The 23945-nt window shown below is 41.6% G+C and overlaps 1 protein-coding gene across 6 annotated transcripts in view; it reads right to left on the bottom strand.

Moving 5' to 3' along the window:
• Positions 1–23945, bottom strand: part of LRP1B (LDL receptor related protein 1B) — a 2177452-nt gene that overhangs the window by 684578 nt on the left and 1468929 nt on the right. For all 6 annotated transcript variants that reach the window (XM_082262163.1, XM_082262161.1, XM_082262165.1 and 3 more), the window contains exon 32: positions 23512–23661. In XM_082262163.1, the coding sequence (XP_082118289.1) occupies positions 23512–23661 (150 nt within the window). The remainder of the gene's footprint in view (positions 1–23511; positions 23662–23945) is intronic.

Genomic DNA, 23945 nt, shown 5'->3' with positions numbered 1-23945 from the left:
TTACAAGTTGCATGGAACCCCAGTGTGTCTCAGATCCCTGACCAACCATCTCATAGCAATTATCTCTTAATTGTTGCTTGCACATACAGGGTAAAACTTGAGCTTTCTCAGAACAGTCAGTGTCAAGGATGCCGGTAGTGGCTGCCTAAAAAGAAGATGAAGCAGTGAGTAAAAGTGAGTGACAAACTCTTCTCTGCTGGCTCTCCAGAGATTCATTAGCAGCAGCTCCAGCAGACTCATGTTTGATGCATTAGGGGGGACTGCAGAGGTATTTATGCAGCACATAGCTAGCATAGTTCAGCCATGTGTCATTAGATAAAGGTATGGCTTCTTAGAGAAATATTCTTGAACCCTAAACACAGCATGAGGGGCGCTAATAGAACAGACAGCTGGTATTTTTGAAAATGATATGACATATGCACAGTGACCATCATAACCGCTAGAACTCTTTTGTTTTCTTTTATGGTGGTATTCCTTAACCATATGTTTTTTGGACCAGGCACAATAGTTTTCTGTGTGTTACCTGCCTATGAAAAAAAGTTAAACAAAATAAACATCTAACACCTAACCCTAAACCCAAAAAAGAACAAAAAAATGTATCATTAGAATAAACAGGAGCACTAAAACTAAAACTAGTAGACAAAGGGGTTGATATACAAAAACTGTAGCATGCAAAATCTGGTGCAGCTCTGCATAGAAACCAATCAGCTTCCGTGTTTTTTTGTTAAACCTTAAATTAACAAGCTGAAGTTTAGAGCTGATAGACTACAGCTGCACCAGATTCTGAGTGCTCCAGGTTTAGTAAACCCCACCTAAAAAGTCTTGAGAATAGAAAAAGCCATTGAACTAGCATTTTTTCTGGTCAATGGCAGTACCCCCTTATTTTTTTGAGTATAGGGTTCCTTTGATTCTCATTCATACATGGGAAATTCCGTAAGTTCTGCGGATTTTAGAATCTAGGTTAAGACTAAGTGCTCTACATGACAGGTGTCAATGTTTGCTGTCGTCTTTAGACTGTTACAGAAAAACTTTTAGTTCTCTTGTGTGGTAGTGTGCTGCCATCCACTTTTTCAAGTCTTTATACCAGACCAGCACCTTCTTGTGGAGAGGATAAGGGGGCTAGGACTAAGGTGAACCAACCTGGAACATTGTAGTGTAAGTTTTTTGGACTCCACAAATTCTAACCCTAAGCTTATCACTAATGTCATCTCTAACAGCTCTTACAATAACCCAACAAAACCCTTACTCCAAGCCCAATGCTAACAACAAACATATTGTCATACTTAGCTTACTGGACACCAGAATAGTTTTCTGTGTGGCGTCTGACTATAAAATAAAAGTTAAAAAAAATAAACATTGTCCATCAAGCATGCTTGACGTATAACCTATTCTTAAAGAGGAAGTCACGTGTCTAGTGACGCAACACGTAGGACGAGCAAGTGACATCAGACTCGGCTACTGTACTGCGATCCGAGCCAGGAAGCTGGTGAGCTGGACTCTCTTGCAGCACACACAAGAACAGGACATTAAAGAATAGGTTTTATGCGTTTGTTTACATCTCATATATGTTAGTGTTCTGGAGTTATTTATTATGCTAATACATGTTTTAAATTTACTACTATTTTAAACTATTTTAAACTACTTTTTTTCATTTACATAATCGTGGAGCTGCTCCATTTTAAGGGAGTAATATAGAGAAGTCTGAGGAGTCCCCCAGTTGGACCGATAAATCTTTTCACTGCACAATCCTTTTGTGCTGCAGGTGAGCGCACATTGCACACAGAGGTGTTCAGCAGGTGGATGGATTTGTCCCATTTTGAACAATCATCTTGAATGACAAAGCACTGCATTTGTTCACAGATTCACTACTTTATTTTAGATTGCCGCTCATGGTTATTATTTCACTTTTACCTCACTGTTATGATTTTTTTTTGAGAATTAGTTGCAAAGTAGGCACCTATTTATGGATATTGCATTTTGGTATTTCTAAAATATGATTTTATGACAATTTATCATGGTCACACACACAACATTTATTCTCATTGAATAGTGCACCACTTTCACTTATACGCTATTCGTAAAGTGGTTGTAAACCTCTATGACACAAAGTATATCCCTCTATAATGGATACTTGTCTCAATCCAGAGCACTAAGTATAATTTCTGTCTGCTGCTTGGTCTTTCTGTTTTCTGTAAGGTTGATTTCTGAAAGCTTTTCCCCAACTTTAAAACAAAAAAGGTGGAAAGGGAAAACAGCTCCAGCACATAGCCTGTGATTGAGAGCCTCAGCTCTGTTCCTGTGTACTATGTGAAGGGTGGTGTGTAATTTCCTGCCAATCAGCTCTCACTGACTCTGCAGAGTGTAACGTCATGCTCCCACCCCTGAAGTTCAGACAGGCTGTATAAATTCTGGGCTCTGAATAGCTGTGGAGACAACAAGAATTCAGATAAACAACTATAACTTATGTAGGAGGATTTGTTTAATCTCTGTGTATCACCCAAGGCCAGTTACTTCACTGGGGATATGTATGGGTTTACAACCACTTTAAATCCTAACTCCCTAACACCTAACCATAGATCCAAAAAAGTACAAGTAACTGAATCATCAGACTTGACCTAAACACTAAAAAAGTAGACGCAAAATCTTGAAAATAGAAATAGCCACTGAACTAACATTTTCAATCAATGGTAGTATATCCCTTATTTTTTGAGTATAAAGTTCCTTGGATTCTCATTTTACACAGGAAGGCCCCTAAATTCTAACACTAAGCTTATCACTATTTTCACAAACAATCTGCACTAAGGGCTCAAACACATGTGCAACAGCCCTTGCTACCCATCTGCCTTCTGAGCCCCTTTAAAAGCTGTGCCATGGTGCCAAAGTTGTGTACATTGCAATATGTTGTTTATTTTTTTTATTTCTGTGAGAGCATGCATACATCCTTGGGTATTTTCATACCTGTGTTCAGATTAAGGATCGACTGATTATCGGCAAAGCCGAGATATTGAGGGCCGATATGCACTTTTCCCCAAGGTGGCCGATATTACTGATATTTCGGGAAAGTGCTTGTACCGGAGTGATGCCTGCAGCTAGAGGCATCACCCCAGGCGTCCAAAGCCGACGGTCGGCTGTCTTGTAATGATAACCGATGCGGCTGAGAAGCCACTCGGCTGTCACTACAAGGAGCGGGAGGGGACGTCCCCCCCCCCCCGCCGCCTTTCGTGGCTCACCTGCTCCAAAGACCCGATCAAAGCCGCATTCGCCTCTGATCGGGTCTCCATGCAAAAACCCTGAAGTGATGTCATGACATCACTTCCGGGTACTCGGCACCAGATTTAAAAAAATTACAGCATTCAAAACAGCCAAACTTGGCATTTTGAATGCTTTTAAGTGCAGAGGAGGGGTTTGGGGGATTTTAGACCCCCAGATCCCTCCACAAGAGTACCTGTGAAGTAAAAAAAAAAAAATTAAATGTACGAAAATATCGGCCAATATCGGCCGATACCGATACGCTATGATCAAAATATCGGTATCAGCAATGAAAAAACAATATTGGTCGATCCCTAGTTCAGATTGGTGGCCAGGGGGCACTAAAACTGTTGGTCACCTGCCTTATTTTACCACCCCCCTGGCTGCACATCTGAATGAACCCTAAGATACAAGTAAAATTTGTTAGATATATCCTACAGCAGGAATTTTATTTTTATTTTTAGATACAGTGGAGGAGTGAATGTAGCCACCCTATGGCAGAAAGTGTGTTACTGGATGGATCACCAAGTTAAAAAAAAAAAAAAAAACACTTAAAAATGCAGCCATGGGGGACTGGCAATCTACAATATATTGCATTTTTATATTTCTGTTCTTGGATTTAAATACACTAGATCTGCTTGTTTTGCAGGGATAGACTGTTTTACCTTTTAAAATAATGACAGAGTTGCTTTAAGTACAGCTTGCTGAATAGCAGCCTACTATTGATATGACAGGAAAGTGATATCATTCAGGAGTAACAGCCTAAAGGAAAGCTACATTTTTTTTGTTGGAATATGAAGCTTGAAAAAAATATGTCATGCTGTATCCATGCACCAATTTAAACCACATTTTTTAGCATATTTGGAATTATTTACGTTTGACAGGGACACATAGGGTCATTTTTTTTTTTTTTTGGACCTTTCTAACAAACTGCCATTTTTTGTGTTCTAAATGAGCTGCAGCTCCCTGTGTCCATTAAGACACAGAGTCGTGACCAGGCCCTGCCCCTTCTCTCTCCTAATTGGCCGTCTGAGCCAATCAGGCAGCCGAGACCCTCCAGCAACATCTTTGGATCGAGATGGACTGGTAAGTATTAGGGGGGGGGGGGCTGAGGGGGGATCTGCTGCACACAGAAGGTTTTGTATGGAATTTATTAAGATGAAAAACCTTCTGACTTTACAACCACTTTAAGACCAACCCATTCTTCTACAGCTGCTTTTTGTTATTGTCAGACTATTTCTGCTGTAGATGATGGTCATGTTCTCCATACATCCTTGTTTCCATCTGTAAAATATGTAACTACAGTGCCACCAATGTCACATTGTTTTCCCATATGTCATATTCTATATCTTTCAATCTTAATAAAAACATCTTTCACCTAAAAAAGCTCAAACCACATCAAAACAACCTCATTATCGATTGATCGGATTAAGCGGTGTGTGGGCACCACTAGTCCTAGCGCCTTAAATGTACGCGAGAATTATGTAGGTTTATTAAACTCTGTACATCTATTGCTGCATCAAGTAATCAACAATGTTATGCGGCATTTGATCGGTGAGGAAAATGAAATGTTCAAAAAATTCTGCCTAACAGTAATATATATTCAGATTCTTTAGTCTTTGAAGACATCAAACAAACACTTTGAAGTCCATAAAAAGAGTGCCGGAGACCCTATAGAAAATGTTTATCAGCTTTTCACAGGTTCTCCAGTTAAGATGCAAGGTGACAGGCTTGAGCTTTACTTTTCTGACAGAACTCCAAAGATATCAGAATCATGTATGTAAATGTGTTCGGTGAGGAGAAAACAACAATGACTTAATGATACTCCTCATTGTAAAGCCTTGTTTGGGATTTATGCATTATATTTTTCTCTATTTGCTATTGTTTCAAAGGGCTGGAGGTTTAGCATGCAAGTATTAATTGGTGTTTTAGCTCATTCTCACTATTTACTAGAATAAAAATGTGGATCAGTGATTAGCACTTATGTAGCATTGAGGTCCTCAGTTCAAATCCCATCCAGGACCCTATCTGCATTGAGGTTGCATGTTCTCCCTGTACTTGCGTTGGTTTCCTCTAACACTCCAAAGACATGCTGATAGGTTATTTGGCCTTTAAGAGGAAGTCAAGCCCCCCCCCCCCATGAAATAATTAAAAGTTAGCAGGCTAGCAGCTACATTGGCTCTTGAGTGCTGCTGCCTCCATTGCCTGTAAGGGATTTGTTTGTGAAAGATATTGGTGCCTCAAGCCAAGGTTGTGGGACTTTACGGGCTAGTACACAATTAGGTTTGTAAAATGTATTGAGTAGTTTTAACAATGTACAAGTATATACAGTATATATATGAGGGGAGAAATATATAGATGGTGTGTATGGGTTATAGACCCATAGGTGATAGTGAATCAAAGTAAGAAGTTTGGTGACATAGTGATACGGTGACAATGATATATCTCTCTATCTGTCCACGCTTCTTGGTTTAGCGTTGAATCTATAGGGAGAGTATCCTTTGTTTTCCTACGCGTTTCGGCTTGATGCCTTTATCAAGGAGGTTGCGTCCACCATATTTTTTATTTTAGAGGTTCTTCTCCTGGGCCTTGCTTCTGGTCCTGTATTTCCACATAAGAATTAGGTAATTTGCACTCTGCTGTTATATATGTAATTTTTGGGCCATCAAGGATACGGCCACATTCCCAATCCTGGTTCAATTTAAGCTGATTTAAGTTGTAGTTCCAAAGAGATCCACTGGGGGGAGCTAATCAAAGAAGAATCCTGTTTATTTGTTGGTTGGCATCCAGGTTGTCCATAGGGGTAGTGATCCTTGCAGCAGGTCCGGGCGTCCTCTCAGTCCCTCTGTTAGTTAATTTTACAAACCTAATTGTGTACTAGCCCGTAAAGTCCCACAATCTTGGCTTGAGGCACCAATATCTTTCACAAACAAATCTCTCGGGATGATGGCTAAACCAAACTAAAAAGCTTTTTGGGAATCGCACACCTACAAATTTCCTGTAAGGGAAACTGGCAGTAAAGCCTTGCGGCTTCACAGCTGGTTCCCTACTGTGCATGCATGAAGTGCGCTGCACTTTATGACGTGCCGGCGGTGGGGAAGGAGGAGGGGGACTGAACTTCTGGGTGATCTCACTGCGGCAAAACCAGGTACCCACTCCCCCCAAGAGAACAGAGCCTGTGTGTTAGGATGACTGCACTCCTGCTCATGTGCAGGAGTGATGTCAGTCTATGCCAGTCAATGAAGATAGCCACTAGGGATGGGCGAGCAGTTCGGGCAGCACATAAGCTCACCCACCGAACGCACAATCAATAGGTTGTTAAGGGGCAGGGCGGGAAACAACAGATGAGTCATCAGCTGTCAGCTGGCTTACCCACTGATAGCTGAATAAAAAAAAAAAATTGCAGAATTTGCCGGCAATAGAAAATAATAAAAATGCCCTCAACATGGCAGGGTGCCAGCAGGCATCATGATTGACGATTAATCTACATTGGGGGACATTGTTCTTTTTAATTTTCAATAAAGGAATTGTCAACAACTGTGTGAGTTTGTTTTTATTTCTTTTTGGCACTTTTTTTGAATGGGTGAATGGTACTATGTACACCATACTCATTCACATAAGGAGAGGGGGGTGAGATCTGAGGGCTAACTTGTTAAAGGGATCTTCCAGATTCAGATAAGCCCCCTGCCCGCAGACCCCACAACCACAGCCCAGGGTTGTCAGAAAGTGGCCCTTGTCCCCATTAACATAGGGACAAGGTGCTTTGGGGCAGGGGGGCCTGCTCGCCAAAGAACCCCCCCCCCCCATGTTGAGGGCATGTGGCCTCGTATGGTTCAGTTTGAGGTTCCTTCATCATATACGCTCATCATATGCTGCCCTTGGGCCACAAGTTGGGAAACAGGTACCCCCTTTCCCCCCTGAAAGGTGCCAAATGTGGCACCAGAGGGGGGTGTCAGATAAACGGAGCTTCCTTTTTTGGGTGGAGCTCCGCTTTAATATGAACCTTAATGCTCAGATTTAGGTATGGCAATTTTTACATAGTTACCATTGGTTTAGCTTGGAGCAAGAAAGGCATATATGTGCCATGCTCGTGGGATCCCCACGGAAGCTGGAAATCCCTGTAATAGGCACTGCTACTAATGTTATATCCACTAACTTTTGGGTCCTATGCTGTGCGGCTGTCTTGTTGCTTACTGAATACAGGAGGTCACCTGCTTGGCAGGGGCGCCATTTAGAGCACACTTTGCATCTTCTCAATACATGTATTTATGATTTATTTATTTATTAATTTATTACGGGTACTTGCATATTTAATATTATTATTGATGTATTACAGATACTTATATAGCACCATCGATGTATGAGGCACTTTACCTATATATTGTACATTCACATCAGTCCCTGCCCTCAAGGAGCTTACAATCTTAGGTCCCTAACTCACATTCGTACATGCACATACTAGAGTCAATTTAAACAGGAGCCAATTAACCTACCAACATGTTTTTGGAGTGTGGGAGGAAACCCGAGTACCTGGAGGAAACCTATACAGGCACAGGGAAAACAAGCAAACTCCAGGCAGATAATGTCATGGTTGGAATATTCAAACTGATGACCCTAGTTGCTGCTAGGTGGAAGTGCTAACCACTTAGCCACTGTGCTATAGCGCTGTCAATGTACGCAGCTCTTTACATATACTGTATATTGTACGTTCACATCAGTCCTTGCCCTCTAGGAGCTTACAATCTAAGGTTCCTATCCTAACTCATATTCATATACCAGGGTCAGAACATGTAGACTCCAGACAAGTAGTTACATAGGTGGGATTTGAACTGACAACTCTAATCCTGCCAAGCAGAAGTGCTAACCACTTAAATGCAAAGTATTCTATAATTGGAGACCACCCACCATGTCACCATCCTGCCTCTCCAATTTTCAAGCTTTCAGAGTTGGGTTCACTTCCCAGTAAAGTTGCGATATGCCTGAAATTTTAAAATTGTAAAATTGTAATATTTCTGAATTTGTCTTGATCTTCTCTGGGTCCTTCAAGCGTCTTCTTTTTGCTAGACAGCAAGTCATGAAATCTCTCCAACTGAGCATCCAACTGCTGTAAAATTTGACAGTTCTAATCCTTACCTACTCTATTCAAAATTTAAAACATCTTCTCTATAAATATACTTGCAAACTAGAAAACTAGCAAATGCAGCAACAATGATCATTAACTATGTACATTTACTATTTTTTTGTTCTGCACAGTCCCTATTTCATGGCAGCAGATGGGACATGTAGCAATTTACTTAGAACGATCACAATGGATGACATGGCTATGTGGGAGGAACTGCTCTAAATTGGAATGATTACGGGTTTCTGTCAGATAAAGCACCTAATAATGCAGGTGAAGGGAGGATTGGGTTTGGGGTATTAAAGTGGAACAAAAAATCTGCTACCACAAGCTGTGAACAAGCAGCCTCTTTATTGCAGAGGAGACATGCAATGTTTCTTCATAATAAAAGAAACCTATCTGCCTGCTTCACATCGAGCTGCACAAAGCCCGGGTCAGTTTACTTTCGAGAACAGAGCCTGTGTGTCAGGATAACTGCACTCCTGCTCATGTGCAGGAGTGATGTCAGTCTATGCCAGTCAATGAAGATGACCACTAGGGATGGGCGAGCAGTTCGGGCAGTGTGTAAGCTCGCCCACCGAGCGCACAATCAGTAGGTTATTATGGAGCAGGGCAGGGAAGTAACAGCTGAAAAAAAAAAACATTGCTGAATTTGCCGGCAATAGAAAATAATAAAAGTGCCCTCAACGCGGTGGGGTGCCGGTGGGTGTCATGATTGATGATGGATCTACATTGAGGGACATTGTTTTTTTTTTAATTTTCAATAAAGGAATTGTCAACAACTGTGTGTGTGTTTTTATTTCTTTTTGACACTTTTTTGGTGAATGGGTAGGGGTACTATGTACACCATACTCATTCACATAGGGAGGGTGGATGGGATCTAAGGGCTACCTTGTTAAAGGGGGCTTCCAGATTCCGATAAGCCCCCTGCCCACAGACCTCCACAACCACAGCCCAGGGTTGTCGGAAAGAGGCCCTTGTCCCCATCAACATAAGGACAAGGGGTTTTGGAACAGGGAGCCTGCTCACCAAATAACCCCCCCATGTTGAGGGCATGTGGCCTAATATGGCTGCTCGCTTGCCCCCTCTCCCTTGCCTGGTCTGCTAGGCTTTATGCTCAGATAAGAGTCTGGTATGGATTTTGAGGGGGACCCCAAGCCATTTAAAAAAAAAAAAAACATTTTTCATAGGGTTCCCCTAAAATTCATACCAGACCCAAAAGGCCTGGTATGGATTTGGGGGGATCCCCACGCCGTTTTTTTTTAACATTTTTATATTGTATCGGCAATGGCTTGCAGCCGGGAAAATCAATAAAAATTTCCAATATTTTTTTTTCTTTAAATGTGTCAGTTTTGCTGCAGCAGGTTCTGTACATGGTACAGATGCACCACTTTACAAGAAGACTAATGGAACGCCCCTAGGCACTATATTTAAATACATTTTTAATTTTTCTTGTTTCACTTTAAGCATCATTAAACTAAAAGCTCCTGTAAAAATTATTGTTTTTTTTTTTTTTTTTTTATGTTTGCATTGATACATGTCCCCCCGGACAGTACCCGGGTCCCCATACACTTTTTATGGCCAATAACTTGAATATAAGCCCTCAAAATGAGGACTTTTGATTTTTCAAGTTTTGGTCTCATAGACTTTAATAGAGTTTGCGGCTCATATTCAAACTTTTTACATGTTTGGGAGTTCTGGTGTGAACCGAACAAGGGGGTGTTCAGCCCATTACTAATGACTACAGCCTAACATCTGGGAGAAGCCGAGCCCGGCAAGTGATGTCAGACCATTGAAAGAGATAAGTATTGCGGAGTATACTTTTGCTTTAAGTATGTGACCAAGCTTCAGCCTAAATATGGTCTAAAACAGTGGTTGTCAACTTATGAGCTAAAGGGGGCCTCAAATGCAGTCTCTGTCATCACCAAAGGGCCGCACTTAATTTTCAATATGTGTAATGCTTGAGAGGACAGAAACTGCAGACCTAATAGATGAAATAAGGGTCAGAGAGTGTGGACATGCTATATTTTGAGCTGAAGAAGACAATACGAAACTGGGAACATGTTACATGAGGCTAGTAGAGATCAATGTTATTACCCTAATTATAGATCCCTCTAAAGACTGCTGAAGTTTGAGGGTCGCTCATCATATACCAAAGTGTTGTATGCTGCCCTTGGGCCGCAGATTGGGCACCAGGGGTCTAAAATGTGGACTTAGCTTTTAAGATCAATCTCTGCAGCTCTCTGGATGGCGGTTCACAATTTAGGATTTTTTTTGCTATGCCACCTCGAGAGGAACAAAGCCTGGCAGTTGTCATGGAAACCGCTCAGTCCTCACAACACAGACTGAAATTCGCTATTTGTAACTTGTCAATTTACAAACAAGATGTACATATGACATTATTATAACATCGTACCCAAGCCACTCTTCACTGAATAGGTTGAAATTAGTTAAACACCATGGAGCATGACTTTTTTGTATGACTCATATACATTAGAATACATTTAAAACATGCTTCAATGGATAGAGGTGGACCTTTTACCTTCATACTTTACACATCGAGAGATACAATTATTATTAAAAAGAGCCGCTAAACTTCTGCAAAAAGAAAAAAAAAGAAAAATACAACTGGGAAGTATTTATTAAAAAAAAAAAAAATACATAGCTTTTCATCCTGTAAAACTGAATGTACATTCTGTGTGAATGAGGGCAAAAACAATCATTATTAGACTGTTTTTTCTCCAGGTCAAATGTTATTCTTCCTGCAGAATAGAGTGAATCAGGAAAATACTGCATTATGGCCACTGGATGGAGTGAATGATCATAGGAAATAAAAATTTATGATCATCAGCTTCAACTAGTGGCAATATTAGCCTGTAGCCATCAAATTATATTCTTCTCTGTGAGTGCTGGAAGCAGGGGTTTAATCTGAATTCATGATCCAGATTCTAATGTTCTACTTATATTATGTTAGTATTACGTTCATTTATGTGTAGGAATTTTTTTTCTAATATTTTGGGGTAGTTGTGCAATATTTGCCTTTTTGTAGGAAGCAATAAGCAAAACATGCACTTATGGTATGCACTTGCTTACTCAGCGCCCCTCAAAGTGGTTCTGAAGCCTAAAGGTTTTTACCTTAATGCATTCTATGCATTAAATTAAAAAATATTCTGTGTAACAGCATCCCCTGCCCCCTATAATACTTACCTGAGCCCATTCACCATCAAGTGCTGTGCATGAGAGCCAAGGCTCTCTCGGCTCTATCCCTTCTCTCTGGGAAGATTGGCCATTGGCTCCCACTGCTGTCAATCAAATAATGTGACGAGGATCCGGCAGTGGGGGCCGAGCCTCCTGGTCTGTGTCAATGGACACAGACAGGGCAGCTTGGGAATAAGCCCACACGAGTGCCCCCATGGGAAGCGGCTTCCTATTGTGGGCAGGTCACTCACCGAAGAGGAGGAACCATGTGCTTTAATATCACTTCCAAGTGGGCAAAAATGTCCATAAGTCTATGTACCAATGATTCCAAAGAGAAATGGGAAAGATGGATCCTAGCAAAGCTCCTGTAGATCTGGAATAGATCTCCACAAACTTATAAGAAAAAGAACATAGGGCACTGGAGTTAGTAGGATCATAAAAAACACACTTTTTTTTAAACCTACATATTACATTCTTGATGTCCAGCTTAGAATCCAAGGAAGGACAGCAGGCAACATAAAGGCATGACATAAATAGGCAGCAGATGTGGGAGTCAATCATACAGCAGCCTGATGGTGGGTTTGCTTCAAAATCAATGGAACTGTGTGGCTGAAGCCAGTGGCATCGATGGCCGCAGAGTAAGCAAAGCCAGCTGACAGATTCTGGCTTTGATATCGGGAGTAGAGAGGCATTTCAGAGGCCCCACCCCTTTGTCAACGCCCCTTCCTTTTGCATTTTTGTAGTTTGACTCTTCTGCTATTTGTTCAACTGGTGTTATTTGTTCAATGCAGTTTTTAATAGGATAGCATGTTTATTACAGTACAGTATTTAATTTAGTTTTTATTTTCAATTCATGTTATTGATTATATTAATTTGGCGAGTTATATTTTGTTTATTATTGTGTCTTTTGTTTTTGCTTGTTATTGTGATTTTGCTTTGTCTTCGTTGATAACTGTAACTTAATAATTTCCATATGGGATTAATAAAGTATTCTGAATCTGAATAATGCTCTATTCTGTATAAAGACTAACATTTGACCCGGAGAGAAAATAGCCTAATACCATTTGTTTTTCACCCCATTTACATAGGACAAATGTACAGGCAGTTTCACATGATGGAAAAACGTTGTATTTTTTTTTTAAATACACCCCATAGTGACATCTCTTATTTCCAAATTAACAAAATAAATGTCTATTACAGCATACCTTCTAACTTTCTGAGAAAGGAAGGAGGGACACCTTTGTATGTAGTCAGGGAACACATCCCTACCATGCCCCCAGCTGGGTAGATTGTAAACCATGAGTAGGTAGAAAATGACTAGTTAAACTCACATGTCCTTTTTTACCATCAGTTCTCCTTCCTACAGGCTGTTCAAAACAAGGAGCTATTGATTTTACAAACTTTCCTAGTCTAACTAGAGTGGGCCATAGATGGATCAAAATTCATCCGGTTCTACAGAAACTGGACACATTTCATACCATCTATGGGCAAGCTGGTTGTACAGAAGTCACTGTCTCAAAAGACTTCTGTACAACCAGCATGCTGCCGTTTTTGCTTTTGCCTGATCAGTTCTGCCACCTATAGCCAGCGGCGCTGATCATTGTATTCTGCCGGCGAGCAAGGTTCCACATTGGCAAAATAGCTCTGCAGAAGTGATTCCACCAACCACAACAAATGTGTGGATGAGGGAATCAGCACTTTTTTTTTTTTTTTTCAACCCACTGGTTGAACTAAAAAAAATGTATACTGTACGGCCTGCCTAACTTACTGACTTACTTTTGCCCTAAATGAATGACTGACATCCAGGTGGTCAAGCTATCCTTGCAGGTTTTATTGGCTCAAAGTCCAAAGAAGAAAGGGATAGGATTTACAAGATACCCAAAAAGCAACAGAAATCCTTCCATTCAAATACAGAAATAACATCAGCCCCTCCCAGGGGCCTAGGATGTGCCTCTAAACTGAGATCTGAGTTTTATGAAGGTGTTCTTCTTTCATGTATAGTGTGTTTGGAGACAAATTCACAATGAATTGCACCACAACACACCACATTTTTGTCAGGCTTGACAAAGGGGATCTTTCTGCAATGCATTGCCTGGTAACCACTTGACACCTCCCCGCTACCTCTGTTACCAGATAGGACCTTTCATTGCTGGCCAGATGCTGTTCATGTCCAGCTAATGTCCTTCCACATCAACTCCATCAGTACCCGACACTCCATCTACACATGTTCCCGTGCCTCTTACCCGCAGCACTCCGCTGCCCTCCAGATTTTTCTGGGTTTATCACCAGCTGCTACAGCTGTCTGAATCAGAGACATAAATCATAAATCATGCATACGTGATCTACCATGCTCATACTTCTAAGTCCTCTACTTATAAGTCCTCTTAACTTTACAAACATGCACTATTCACAGTGCCAAACTAGTGATCTTCTTGAAGTACACTTTAGGTGTGAATTACAGTGGTTGGAAACCTCCTAAATAAAAAAATTAACAAAACCTACCCTTCTATATTTTGCCTCAATCCAAAGCATTTATTGTAATTTATGTCTGCTGTCTTCTGCCTCTGTGATTTGCATGAATCATATCTGACAGGTAATGCTGATTTCAAGGGATCCAGGGGGAAGGGGGGTGCTTCAGTACACAGCGGAAGATTGATAGCCTTAGCTGTGCATGAGAATCTGTTGGGGGAGGGGTTGTGCATTCCCTCTATTCAGGTCTCAGATTACACTCAGCTCTGTGCTCTGCAGTGTGTTACATCAGATCGTGCCCCTGCCTCTGGAAGCTGAGCTATGCTGTGTAAACGGGATACTTTAAATTGTTCTTGAGAAGACAGGGCTGCAGATAAATAGGTACAAATTATGCAGGGGGATTTGTTTAATCTCTGTGAGTCACCTAAGGCTAGTCACTTCACGGGGTATGTGTAAGGGTTAACAAATGCTTGTTAGCCCACATTGTGTTAAGGCAGTCTTTTGAAATTGAATGGACAGCAACAAACCACAATGCAGCCAAAAATGGACATGCATTATTTTTTTCCAACACGGCACACCGCAATGCACATGAAGAGAGAGAAAGACTAATTATTGGGTGTAATTATTACACAAATAAACTCCCCGGGACATATTAGCATTTCAAATAACTGATATGCCACCTGCGGAACAGGAAAACTGAATTTCTAATTTGGCAGACATATCAGAATCTGGGCAAGGATTGACCTCCTGCAATGGGACTATTTTCCATCCCTAACGTTGTCTCCAAAACTTGCATTTATTTGATCATGAAGCACATTACTGGAGAGTGCAGCTACCCACTCCTGGAAGCTGTGTCGGTATGAGGCTGCCTAGAAAAATTTAGAGCATCTCTATCAATGCCAGATAATAATAAAATACAGATATAAAATTGATATTTGATCTACGCTACTGCAAATCCCATGGGCTTTAAATTCATCCCTACTTCAGTTTCTGTGAATCTCTAAAAAAAAAAAAAACCTTTTATCTTAGCAAAAAGAAGGTAAGGCAACGTGAACGTAGGAAAAAAATGCTCTTAAAGGTTGCCTATCATTAAGAATCTCCAGCTGCTGCCTTAGGAAACCTATTGTCTTCACGGTTAGCACTGAGGGAAGCAAAGGATCAATGGCTTCTATAGTCAACACATAGAGAAGAATTCTCAGGAGTCTGTTTGTAACTGAAATGTCCATGTAATATAACTCAAAATCAATTTAGAAAAAAAAAAGTGAGGCTTTTTACTCCCTATGTCTCTAACTTCTTTGTTTTCTGTGTTTTTGGTTCTCTGTACTGGACATGTTTTAGCTAAAGAAAAACTCTCAAAATGCCATGAGAGCTTGTAGGCAGGTGTAGTCTGCTGTCTCCACTGCAGGTGGCACTCAATCGCAGCAGAAGGAGAGGAAGTCAGGGGGAACAAGGTTCCTCTATAGTTTCCTGAGTCACGCTGGTAGCGATCCAATTGGATGCTGGCCACCCATGTGACTCTGGTGGCCATCTTAGGTATGGCAAAGTCTATTTAAGACCCTGGCCCCTGGGTTTGGCATGCTTTATGCAAGTGAGTAGAGTAGGGGAAGGTACCCCATTTGTGAGGGACAGTACTAGCAATAGGGAAAGGTTCCTGGTGAGGAGGGGAAGCATAGAGTCACATCTCTCCTGATATTCTACTCATTGGGCGCATGAGGACCAGACCGCATTCAGTCCCCTCTCAATGGACGCTGCTGGTTGGGCTGGCACCTGCGAGAGTACACGGCTGGGTAGCTGGGTAGCTGTGTGAACTATTGCTGCAGCACCACACTGCACCCCCCTACAAGCTGACTACTGTGCTGCCCTCCTTCGACCATGCAGAAATACAAGATGTGACATTGCAATACAATTAGGAGAAGAATAGATAAACCATTAGCTTAAAATGGAACTTTAGTCCTGCTAGATCAATTTAGGCTGGCCTCTTTTGTAGGTATAGCTATGTAAAATATTAAAGATAATGGCCTATACTGTTTACAAGCAAGTAATACACTGCTCTGTGCATACTCAGTTGCTCTCTATTTTCTGGCACTGTGCCAAAAATGTAGCAGCCAATCTGCTGAAAGCCTAAAAATTTACTGCTGCTTAGCGGCTCTGGGCTTCAACAAAATGGCAGCCTCCAACAAGCAGAAACAGGAACAATGCTGGAAGCAAGTTACAGTACACCCTGATTTTGGTTGCATGATTATTGATGTTGAATGTTCCTTGCTAAAGAACATTATATTTGATCAAATTGTTATGAGTAAAGTTCTGATTTAAAGGACTAACTTATTAACATTTTATCCTCTGTAACTTTAAATGAAGCCGATCACAGCTAGATCATATCTAACGAAAAAAGTTGCACACTAATATAGGTTTGTTTCCAAAAATAGCAGAATTGGTATACAGTATAACATTTACAGAGTGAACCATTTGAATTGGCTTTTTCTGGGTTTGTTTTTTATCAGTCCAAAAACCACTAAACCACTGGCGTTCCCTTGCTTTGCTTTACATTAGGGAAACAGCTTGCAAATATCAGCCAGGGGGCCTAAATGTGCAAACATGTCATGGAGTACGGCTGACAATTTGCATGTTCAGGCTCATCTATTTGTACACAGAAATTAGCTTCAAAAAGTAAAACGAGCCATGCATAAAACAACCATCACATTTTACGCGCCTACAAACAATTGACCAAGCCATAGCCAAAGAAATAAAAGCTTTAGAAGCTGAACTTTATGAAAAGTTTGTGCCTTGAAACAGTTCCTTGTAAAAATAAAATGCTCCATTGAGTAAGTCAGATTTGAATGAGACACTCCATCCAAGATGTTTTCTTTTAAAGTATATCCAGAGCCAAAACTTTTCTTTTTTTTTCGAAACAGGAATCAGTTAAAACTCCAGTCTGTTTTTTTTTTTTTTTTTCTTTTTGTTTTTTTTTTGTGTCCCATTGGGGAGATACACTTTCACTTCCTGTACTGCAGACATAAAATACAAAGTAAAAGGAAAGCTTTCCATGAAAACTTTGTCCCTTGAAACTTGAAAATCCTTGCAAAAATAAAGTGCTCCATTGAGTAAGCCAGTTTTGAGTAAGAAACTCCATCCATGGTGCTCTCTTTTAACCACTTGACCTCCAGAAGATTTACCTCCCTTCATGACTAGGCCACTTTTTTCGATATGGCACTGAGTTACTATAACTGACAATTGGGAGGTAATGCAACGCTGTACCTAAAAAAAATATGTCCTCTGCGGCCCGGATCCTCCTCTTCTAGGGTCCCTCTTCTGTGCTCCTGCCCCCCCCCCCCTCCCTGTTGAGTGCCCCCACAGCAAGCAGCTTGCTATAAAGGCACCTGAGCTGAGTCACAACTCCCTGTGTCCATTCAGACACTGAGCTGTGACCCGACCCCGCCCCCTCTCTCTCCTGATTGGCTGACTGACTTTGAATGACAGCAGCATTAGCCAATTGCACTGTGCTGCTGTCTTAGCCAATGAGAAGGGGAGTCCCAGGCAGCTGAGACACTCCTGTAACACTGTAGGATAAGGCTATGTTTACATGTGGGCGTAGCGGATCATGGGCAGAATCATTGCAAATCGCGGGATGCCTGTGCGATGCCCGTGATTTGCAATGACACGACAAACACTGTACGATGGTGCCGCAATCTCCACCTGCCGAATCGCAGTAACATCGTGCAAACAGAATCGCGGGACACATGACGCCCAAAAGGGTACAGGAGCTTCTTTTGTGCGTCTCGCGATTTGCAATGATTCAGAATCGCGGTGATTCTGCCCATGATCCGCTACGCCCACATGTGAATGTAGCCTAAAGGAAGGGAGGGACGATACAATACAGTGGAGGATCACAGTTCAGCAGAGCTTGAGGCACTTTAACATTACATTCAAATTGGATCAGACAAAAAGTATAATGGTCCAGGAGACTGCACCCAATGAAGCACTAAAAAGAACATAGAGAGAGATGGAAAAACAAAGAAGAGGAAAAAGTGAGAAAAGGCAGGGAAAGGAGAAGAAAAGAGAAGCAGATCCCTCAGACACAGACTTCTGACCCCCAGGACCTTACAAATCACCCAGAAGTTTGGTATCTGATCCAGAGATTCCAGACCCTTTCAAACCTGGTTTATTTATTGTAACAGGACAGCCGACCCACACTGTACTTGTGGTCTTCCGTCAGTATACGACTTCCTCCCAGTCGTGCACATAGATATCAAATGCTAGCTGCCCCCATACAAAGCTAGCCAACAACTTAGCTTGTACAAGTCATGGAACCTTTTCCTCTTCTTCTTTTTGGACCTTGGATCCCAGTGGATGTTCATGACTGCAAGGAAGCCATATACTGACGGAAGACCACAAGTACAGTGTGGGTCGGTGGTTCCATTACATTTATCTAGAAGGATGCTTGGTAATTTTTCACAGTGCATGATCCAGGATAATTTGTGTTTGAGTAAAAATTAAAGTGATTGCAAAAGTCTTTTTTTTGGGGGGGGCTAAAAATAACAAACATGTAATACTTACTTGCTCTGTGCAGTTGGTTTTGCACAGGGCAGCCTGGATCCTCCTCTTTTCAGGTCACTGGATGGAGCTCCTGGCCCCTCCCTCCAGCAGAGTGCCCCTACAGCAAGCAGCTTGCTCTGGGGACACCAGAGCCGAGCCCCTGCTCTGTGTGTCCATTCAGACACGGAGCTGTGGCCCGGCCCTGCCCCCCTCTCTCTTCTGATTGGCTCATTAAATTTGATTGACAGCAGGAGCCAATGTTGAATGATGTTGAATTGATTGTATGAGCTACTGTACCATTTACACTATAGCTGTTCCTTGTACTTGCGAAGGGAAAAAGCCTATATGTATTAACAGTAATAAACTGTCACGAAACCATGGGACCATTGTTCTTTGAGTTAGTGACTTTAGTGTCATTGAATTGGAAACCATTTAGCCCTCCCGCCACTTAGCCTACAGCACATACAAAATTAAAGTGAATCCCATAAAACCAGTAAACATTTATTTTTTTTTTGTGCAAGCTGTTGGTTTAATTTATCAACAGACCACATGGAGCTTTCAAAGATGTGGAAGATCCAAGCTCAACCCTCAGGGCACAACAGGCAAGCTGTCTTGGAGATAATTAGAACCAGGATTATGGTTAATTATTATTAATTAGAGAAATTATCGGTAGCCCTTGAGGACTGAGAGAAAGACTGAGGCTTGGGTGCCCAACTTTAAATTTCAGAGCCTTCTGTCAAGTAGTTCCTTAAAATGAATCTATCTACAGTTGTATCACAAAATAGGAAAAGATAAAATTAATAAAGACATGATATTTCCCAAGGGAAGCACCAGAAAATTACATTAAACAGGGCATTTTGCATGTTAGAATTTCAATCTCTCTAATTGACTGTGAATGGTTTGAAGGCCAATTCCAAACACAATGAATATTTTGGCTTTGGGTTCAGCAGAAGATTGATTGTCACATCAGCTTTTCAAGTCTCCTCAATGTCTGTGAAGGTTCCAATTCATCCAGGTCATGGTATATCTAGTAGTAGTTAGCAATATTCAACTGGACTTGTTTTTTAACCTCCTGCTGACTGCCCACAGTAAAATAATGCGTGCGTGTGGCATATGCAGGCTGGAAACGTACAGCAAGAGTTTGGCAGCAGATTTCAGCCAATGATTTTTGCTGAAACCTGCTGGTCAGCTGTGTCCAATCCCCCACAGGGTTTTGTGTTTACAAAGGCACAGAACTCTGTGTACATTGACAAGCAATTTGGCTGTTTCTTTTCCTTGAAAAGCAGGGAGAAAAATCAGCCAGAATAATAAGTAAAAGCAGCACACATTACACTTATTACACTTGTTAGGCACACAGTAAACGCCTTGATTGTCCCTAGATGTTAACCTCTTCCCAGCCAGAGGAATTAGTGAGTAGTGTACAGTATTATCACTGATCACTGTATTAGTGTCACTAGCAACATCAGTGTCAGTTAGTGACCTCCCCAGCCAGTGTCTGTTAGTACCAGATTACCCACCACCCTATCACAGTCACCCTATAAGTTGCTGATCACCACCATCACAGTATAACATCTATAGCTGTGTAGATTCCAGTATGGAGTATTTGATTGTTTGTAGATGCTTTAACTTTCACACAAAGCAATTGTTTTACACTCTTTGGGATTTTCTTTTTCCTTTTTTTTTTTTTAACCAAAGACATGTAGCAGAATACATTCTGGCTGAAATTTTGAAATTACATTTTTGCATTTTGGCTATGCATTACAAAAAAAGTAGAAAACATTTTTTTTTTCAACATTTTTGGTCTTTATATAAGAACAAATAGAAAACCAAGTGGTGATCAATTTCCGCCAAAAGAAAATATATTTGTGGGAAAAAAGAGATATAAATTTAATTTGGGTACAGTGTTCCATGACCACGCAATTGCTAGTTAAAGTAGAGCAGTGCTGAATAGCAAAAAATGCTCTGGTCATGAAGGGGATAAAACCTTCCGGAGGACAAGTGGTTAATGTTGAAGATGTTTTGTAGCTCATCCAAGCCACTTATTCAGTTCTGGAAAATACCCCAGCGTTGATATCCACACAGGTAGCACCAGTGGTGTATTTTGGTTTTGTGCTGCCCTAGGCAAGACTAAAATTGTGCGCCCCCCCTCCTATGTAAATTTGTCCCACTCCTTTTTTAACGGATGTGACTCCCTCCAAAATTGAAGGACTACAAGTCCCAGCATGAACCCCTGAGATCTCACGAGAGGGGGGGTGAGAGGAGGTGGGAGAGAGGGGGGTGGTGGGTGAGAGAGGGAGAGAGAGGGGGGATGAGAGAGAGAGAGAGGGGGGTGAGGGGGGATGAAAGAGAGGAGGGTGAGAGAGATGGGGGGTTGAGAGAGAGAGGGGGGATTAAACAGTGAGAGAGAGAGGGGATGATAGAGAGAGGGGGGATGAGAGAGAGGGGGTGGAGAGAGGGGTATGATAGAGAGAGAGGGGATGAGAGAGAGAAAGAGAGAGAGAGGTGGTGAGGGGGGATGAAAGAGAGGAGGGTGAGAGAGTTGGGGGGTTGAGAGAGAGGGGGGATGATAGAGAGAGGGGGGATGAGAGAGAGAGGAGGTGGAGAGGGGAGATGAGAGAGAGGGGGAGATGAGAGAGAGGGGGGTGAGAGAGAGAGAGAGAGGGGGGGGAGTGAGAGAGAGAGGGGGATGAGAGAGGCAGCTCTAGCAACCAGTGGTCAATAGAGTCTCAGGTGGAGGGGGGGGAACTTTTTTGCTGCCCCCCCTGCAAAGTGCCGCCCTAGGCCTGGGCCTTGTTGGCCTTGGCCAAAATAAAGCACTGGGTAGCACCAACAATTAATTCCAATTACCATGGAAAGATGTTATTGTTCAAGGACAGGGTGGAACGTGTGAAAATAATAAACCACCCTGTTCTAGTTACACAATCCCACCTTTGGTGTCAGGAAGCTATAGGCTAGACAAAAGTAATAAATTGATTCCACCATTCACACCAATAGAATGGATCCGCTGGCTGTTGAAGTGACTGCATCTGATAACCATCCATGGTCAGCTTAAAGCTGACCATTCATTTGCTCAGCCTGCAAACCAATTCCCCCATCCACCTCAATTGTGCTATTGTATTCTGATAGCGGGGGAACTCATCCGCTGTCAGAACACAGAGATCAGTACTACAGCCATTGGCTAATTGAGCAGCTGTTTTCCAATGGGTCCATCCAACAGAAGTCACAGCAGTGGCCACACATACTGTAGCTCAAAATTCAGCCAGTCTCTGCCGAACTGGCCGAATTTCAATCCATCCACGGCTACCTTAAGATTTTTTCTAAGCTTTGATTATCTCTTACCCACAAGACCATAATGAAATTGTCACTTTTTAGGTAGATTTTCTATTTATTTGTTTATTCTACATTATGCATAGTCCATTAAGTATTAGTGACCCAATAAATTGGTTTTGTAATGGGCTCTGAAGCTCTCCACAGTTGAAATCTGAGTGCATATAACTCACAAGTGGAGATATATAAGAAAGCAGCAACCATATAAAACTGGAATATCTCTTTTGAAACAATTTTAATTTAGAATAAATAGTAGAGCTACCAAGTGACACATTTTTATTGTAAAACTCTTCATTAAATCCTTCTCAGAACATGAGATACTGTACCAGAGCTGGTCCTAAATATGGTCCATAATGCTTCTAGATTCCTCTTGTCGGCCTAAAGTGTTACTAAACCCAGAAGCCTGTATTCACTATATCTAGTCTCCCACGGTACACAGAACATGGAAATGCAAATATTTTAGTAAATACAAAACTGCTCAATACCTTTTCTCATTAGCAGTATAAAGCAGTCTTATGACTTCTATCAGTGTCTAACCAAGCGCTGGTTAAGGCTTTTAGGAGGAGTTTTTATTCTCCTCTGACTGTGCTATGAAACTGCATGAACCCTGACTATCTGTCTGAACAGTGCTGATTGGCCCTGTGCTGATCACATGCACCCTCCCCAAAAAAGAAAAAAAACTCTCTAGCAAAACACACAAAACTGAGCATGTGCAGAGTGCCCCCAAGGCTCTGTACTCTCAGCAGATGGCAGTAAAAGAAGGGGAGGATCAGAGAAGACAGGATCAAATGGCCTTTTTACACAATGCACATGATTAACTCCTTAGGTTCCACACTAAGACTTTGTTTGACTTTTGTGGGTTTAGTAACACTTTAACTCTGCTAAAATAGTCCCAAGCAGAGTTTTCAGCCCTGCCTGAGTTCTCCTCTGCTGGACTAAAGAACATCTCCGTCTTATCATCTCCATAACATAAGGGGGGTTGTTCTGTATTCCAGCAAAAGAGAACTCAGACAGGGCAGACAAAATGTGTAATTTTAATGTAAATATATATATATATATTTTTTCAAGGAGAGTTAGAGTCCATTCACACTAACGCGACTTGTCAGGCGACTTGTCAGCCTGACAAGTCGCGGTCCCTTGCGGTCCATTGACTGCTACAGGACCCGTTCTAATAGGAGCGACACAAGTCGCTCCGATTTAGAAAAAGGGTCCTGTATTACTTCGGGGCGAACTCGGAGCGACTTGCATAGACATTCATTATATGAAGTCCGTGCAAGTCGCGCCAAAGTCGCGGTGCACGGAACTTCACAAGTCGCCCCCGAAGTAGTACAGAGTCGTGCCGCTGCAGTGTGAATGCGGGCTTAATCTAATAATATCTGTTTCTGCAAACATTTGGTTTATCACTAGGTCAGATCAAGACAGTGTCTTCTTATTTCCAAGAACCTCTGTAGAAGGCACAGACAACTTTAAATATTTTGCAGTATTACAATACCATAGTATTAGCCATTAGAAAACAGTAGTTGAATTTCCCATTGACAGGCAATACATTTTACCCAGCCATGATTAATCACCAGTCAGTCAATAATATACAACCCAGGTTGTATAACTGCACTTACCCACAATAGTCAGGGCTGTAGCTTTCGTTAATTCTTCCTTCAATGAGTCTATTACTTCTAAATTACTGCCATCCAAGCTGCATCTATTTATTGTGCCATTACCGGAGCTGATCCAGTATATCTTGTTGTCTGCGTAGTCTATTGACAAACCTGTAAATACATTACAGAGATTGAACATTCAGAGAAACAGCATCTAATATGATTAGCAAACTTATTAAATTAGGTTTACATAAAAGATTGTACAACATACAGGACTTCTGAAATAGCAATACAGTTGGCAATATTTTTGAAGGGCTATTGAAGATGCATTTACATATCTAATACAGGCTTTTAGAGGAGCACATTAGTAAATCACATAATGTTATAATGTGAACCAAGTCTGCTAGTGAATCCAGCACTCAGTATATACTTTCCCTGGGAGTTCAGCTGGTCTT

Source organism: Pelophylax lessonae (assembly GCF_965119305.1).
Source record: "Pelophylax lessonae genome assembly, chromosome: 6".
Taxonomy (NCBI): domain Eukaryota; kingdom Metazoa; phylum Chordata; class Amphibia; order Anura; family Ranidae; genus Pelophylax; species Pelophylax lessonae.
The sequence above is the reverse complement of the archived record's forward strand: the minus strand, read 5'-3'. Positions and strand labels throughout refer to the sequence as shown.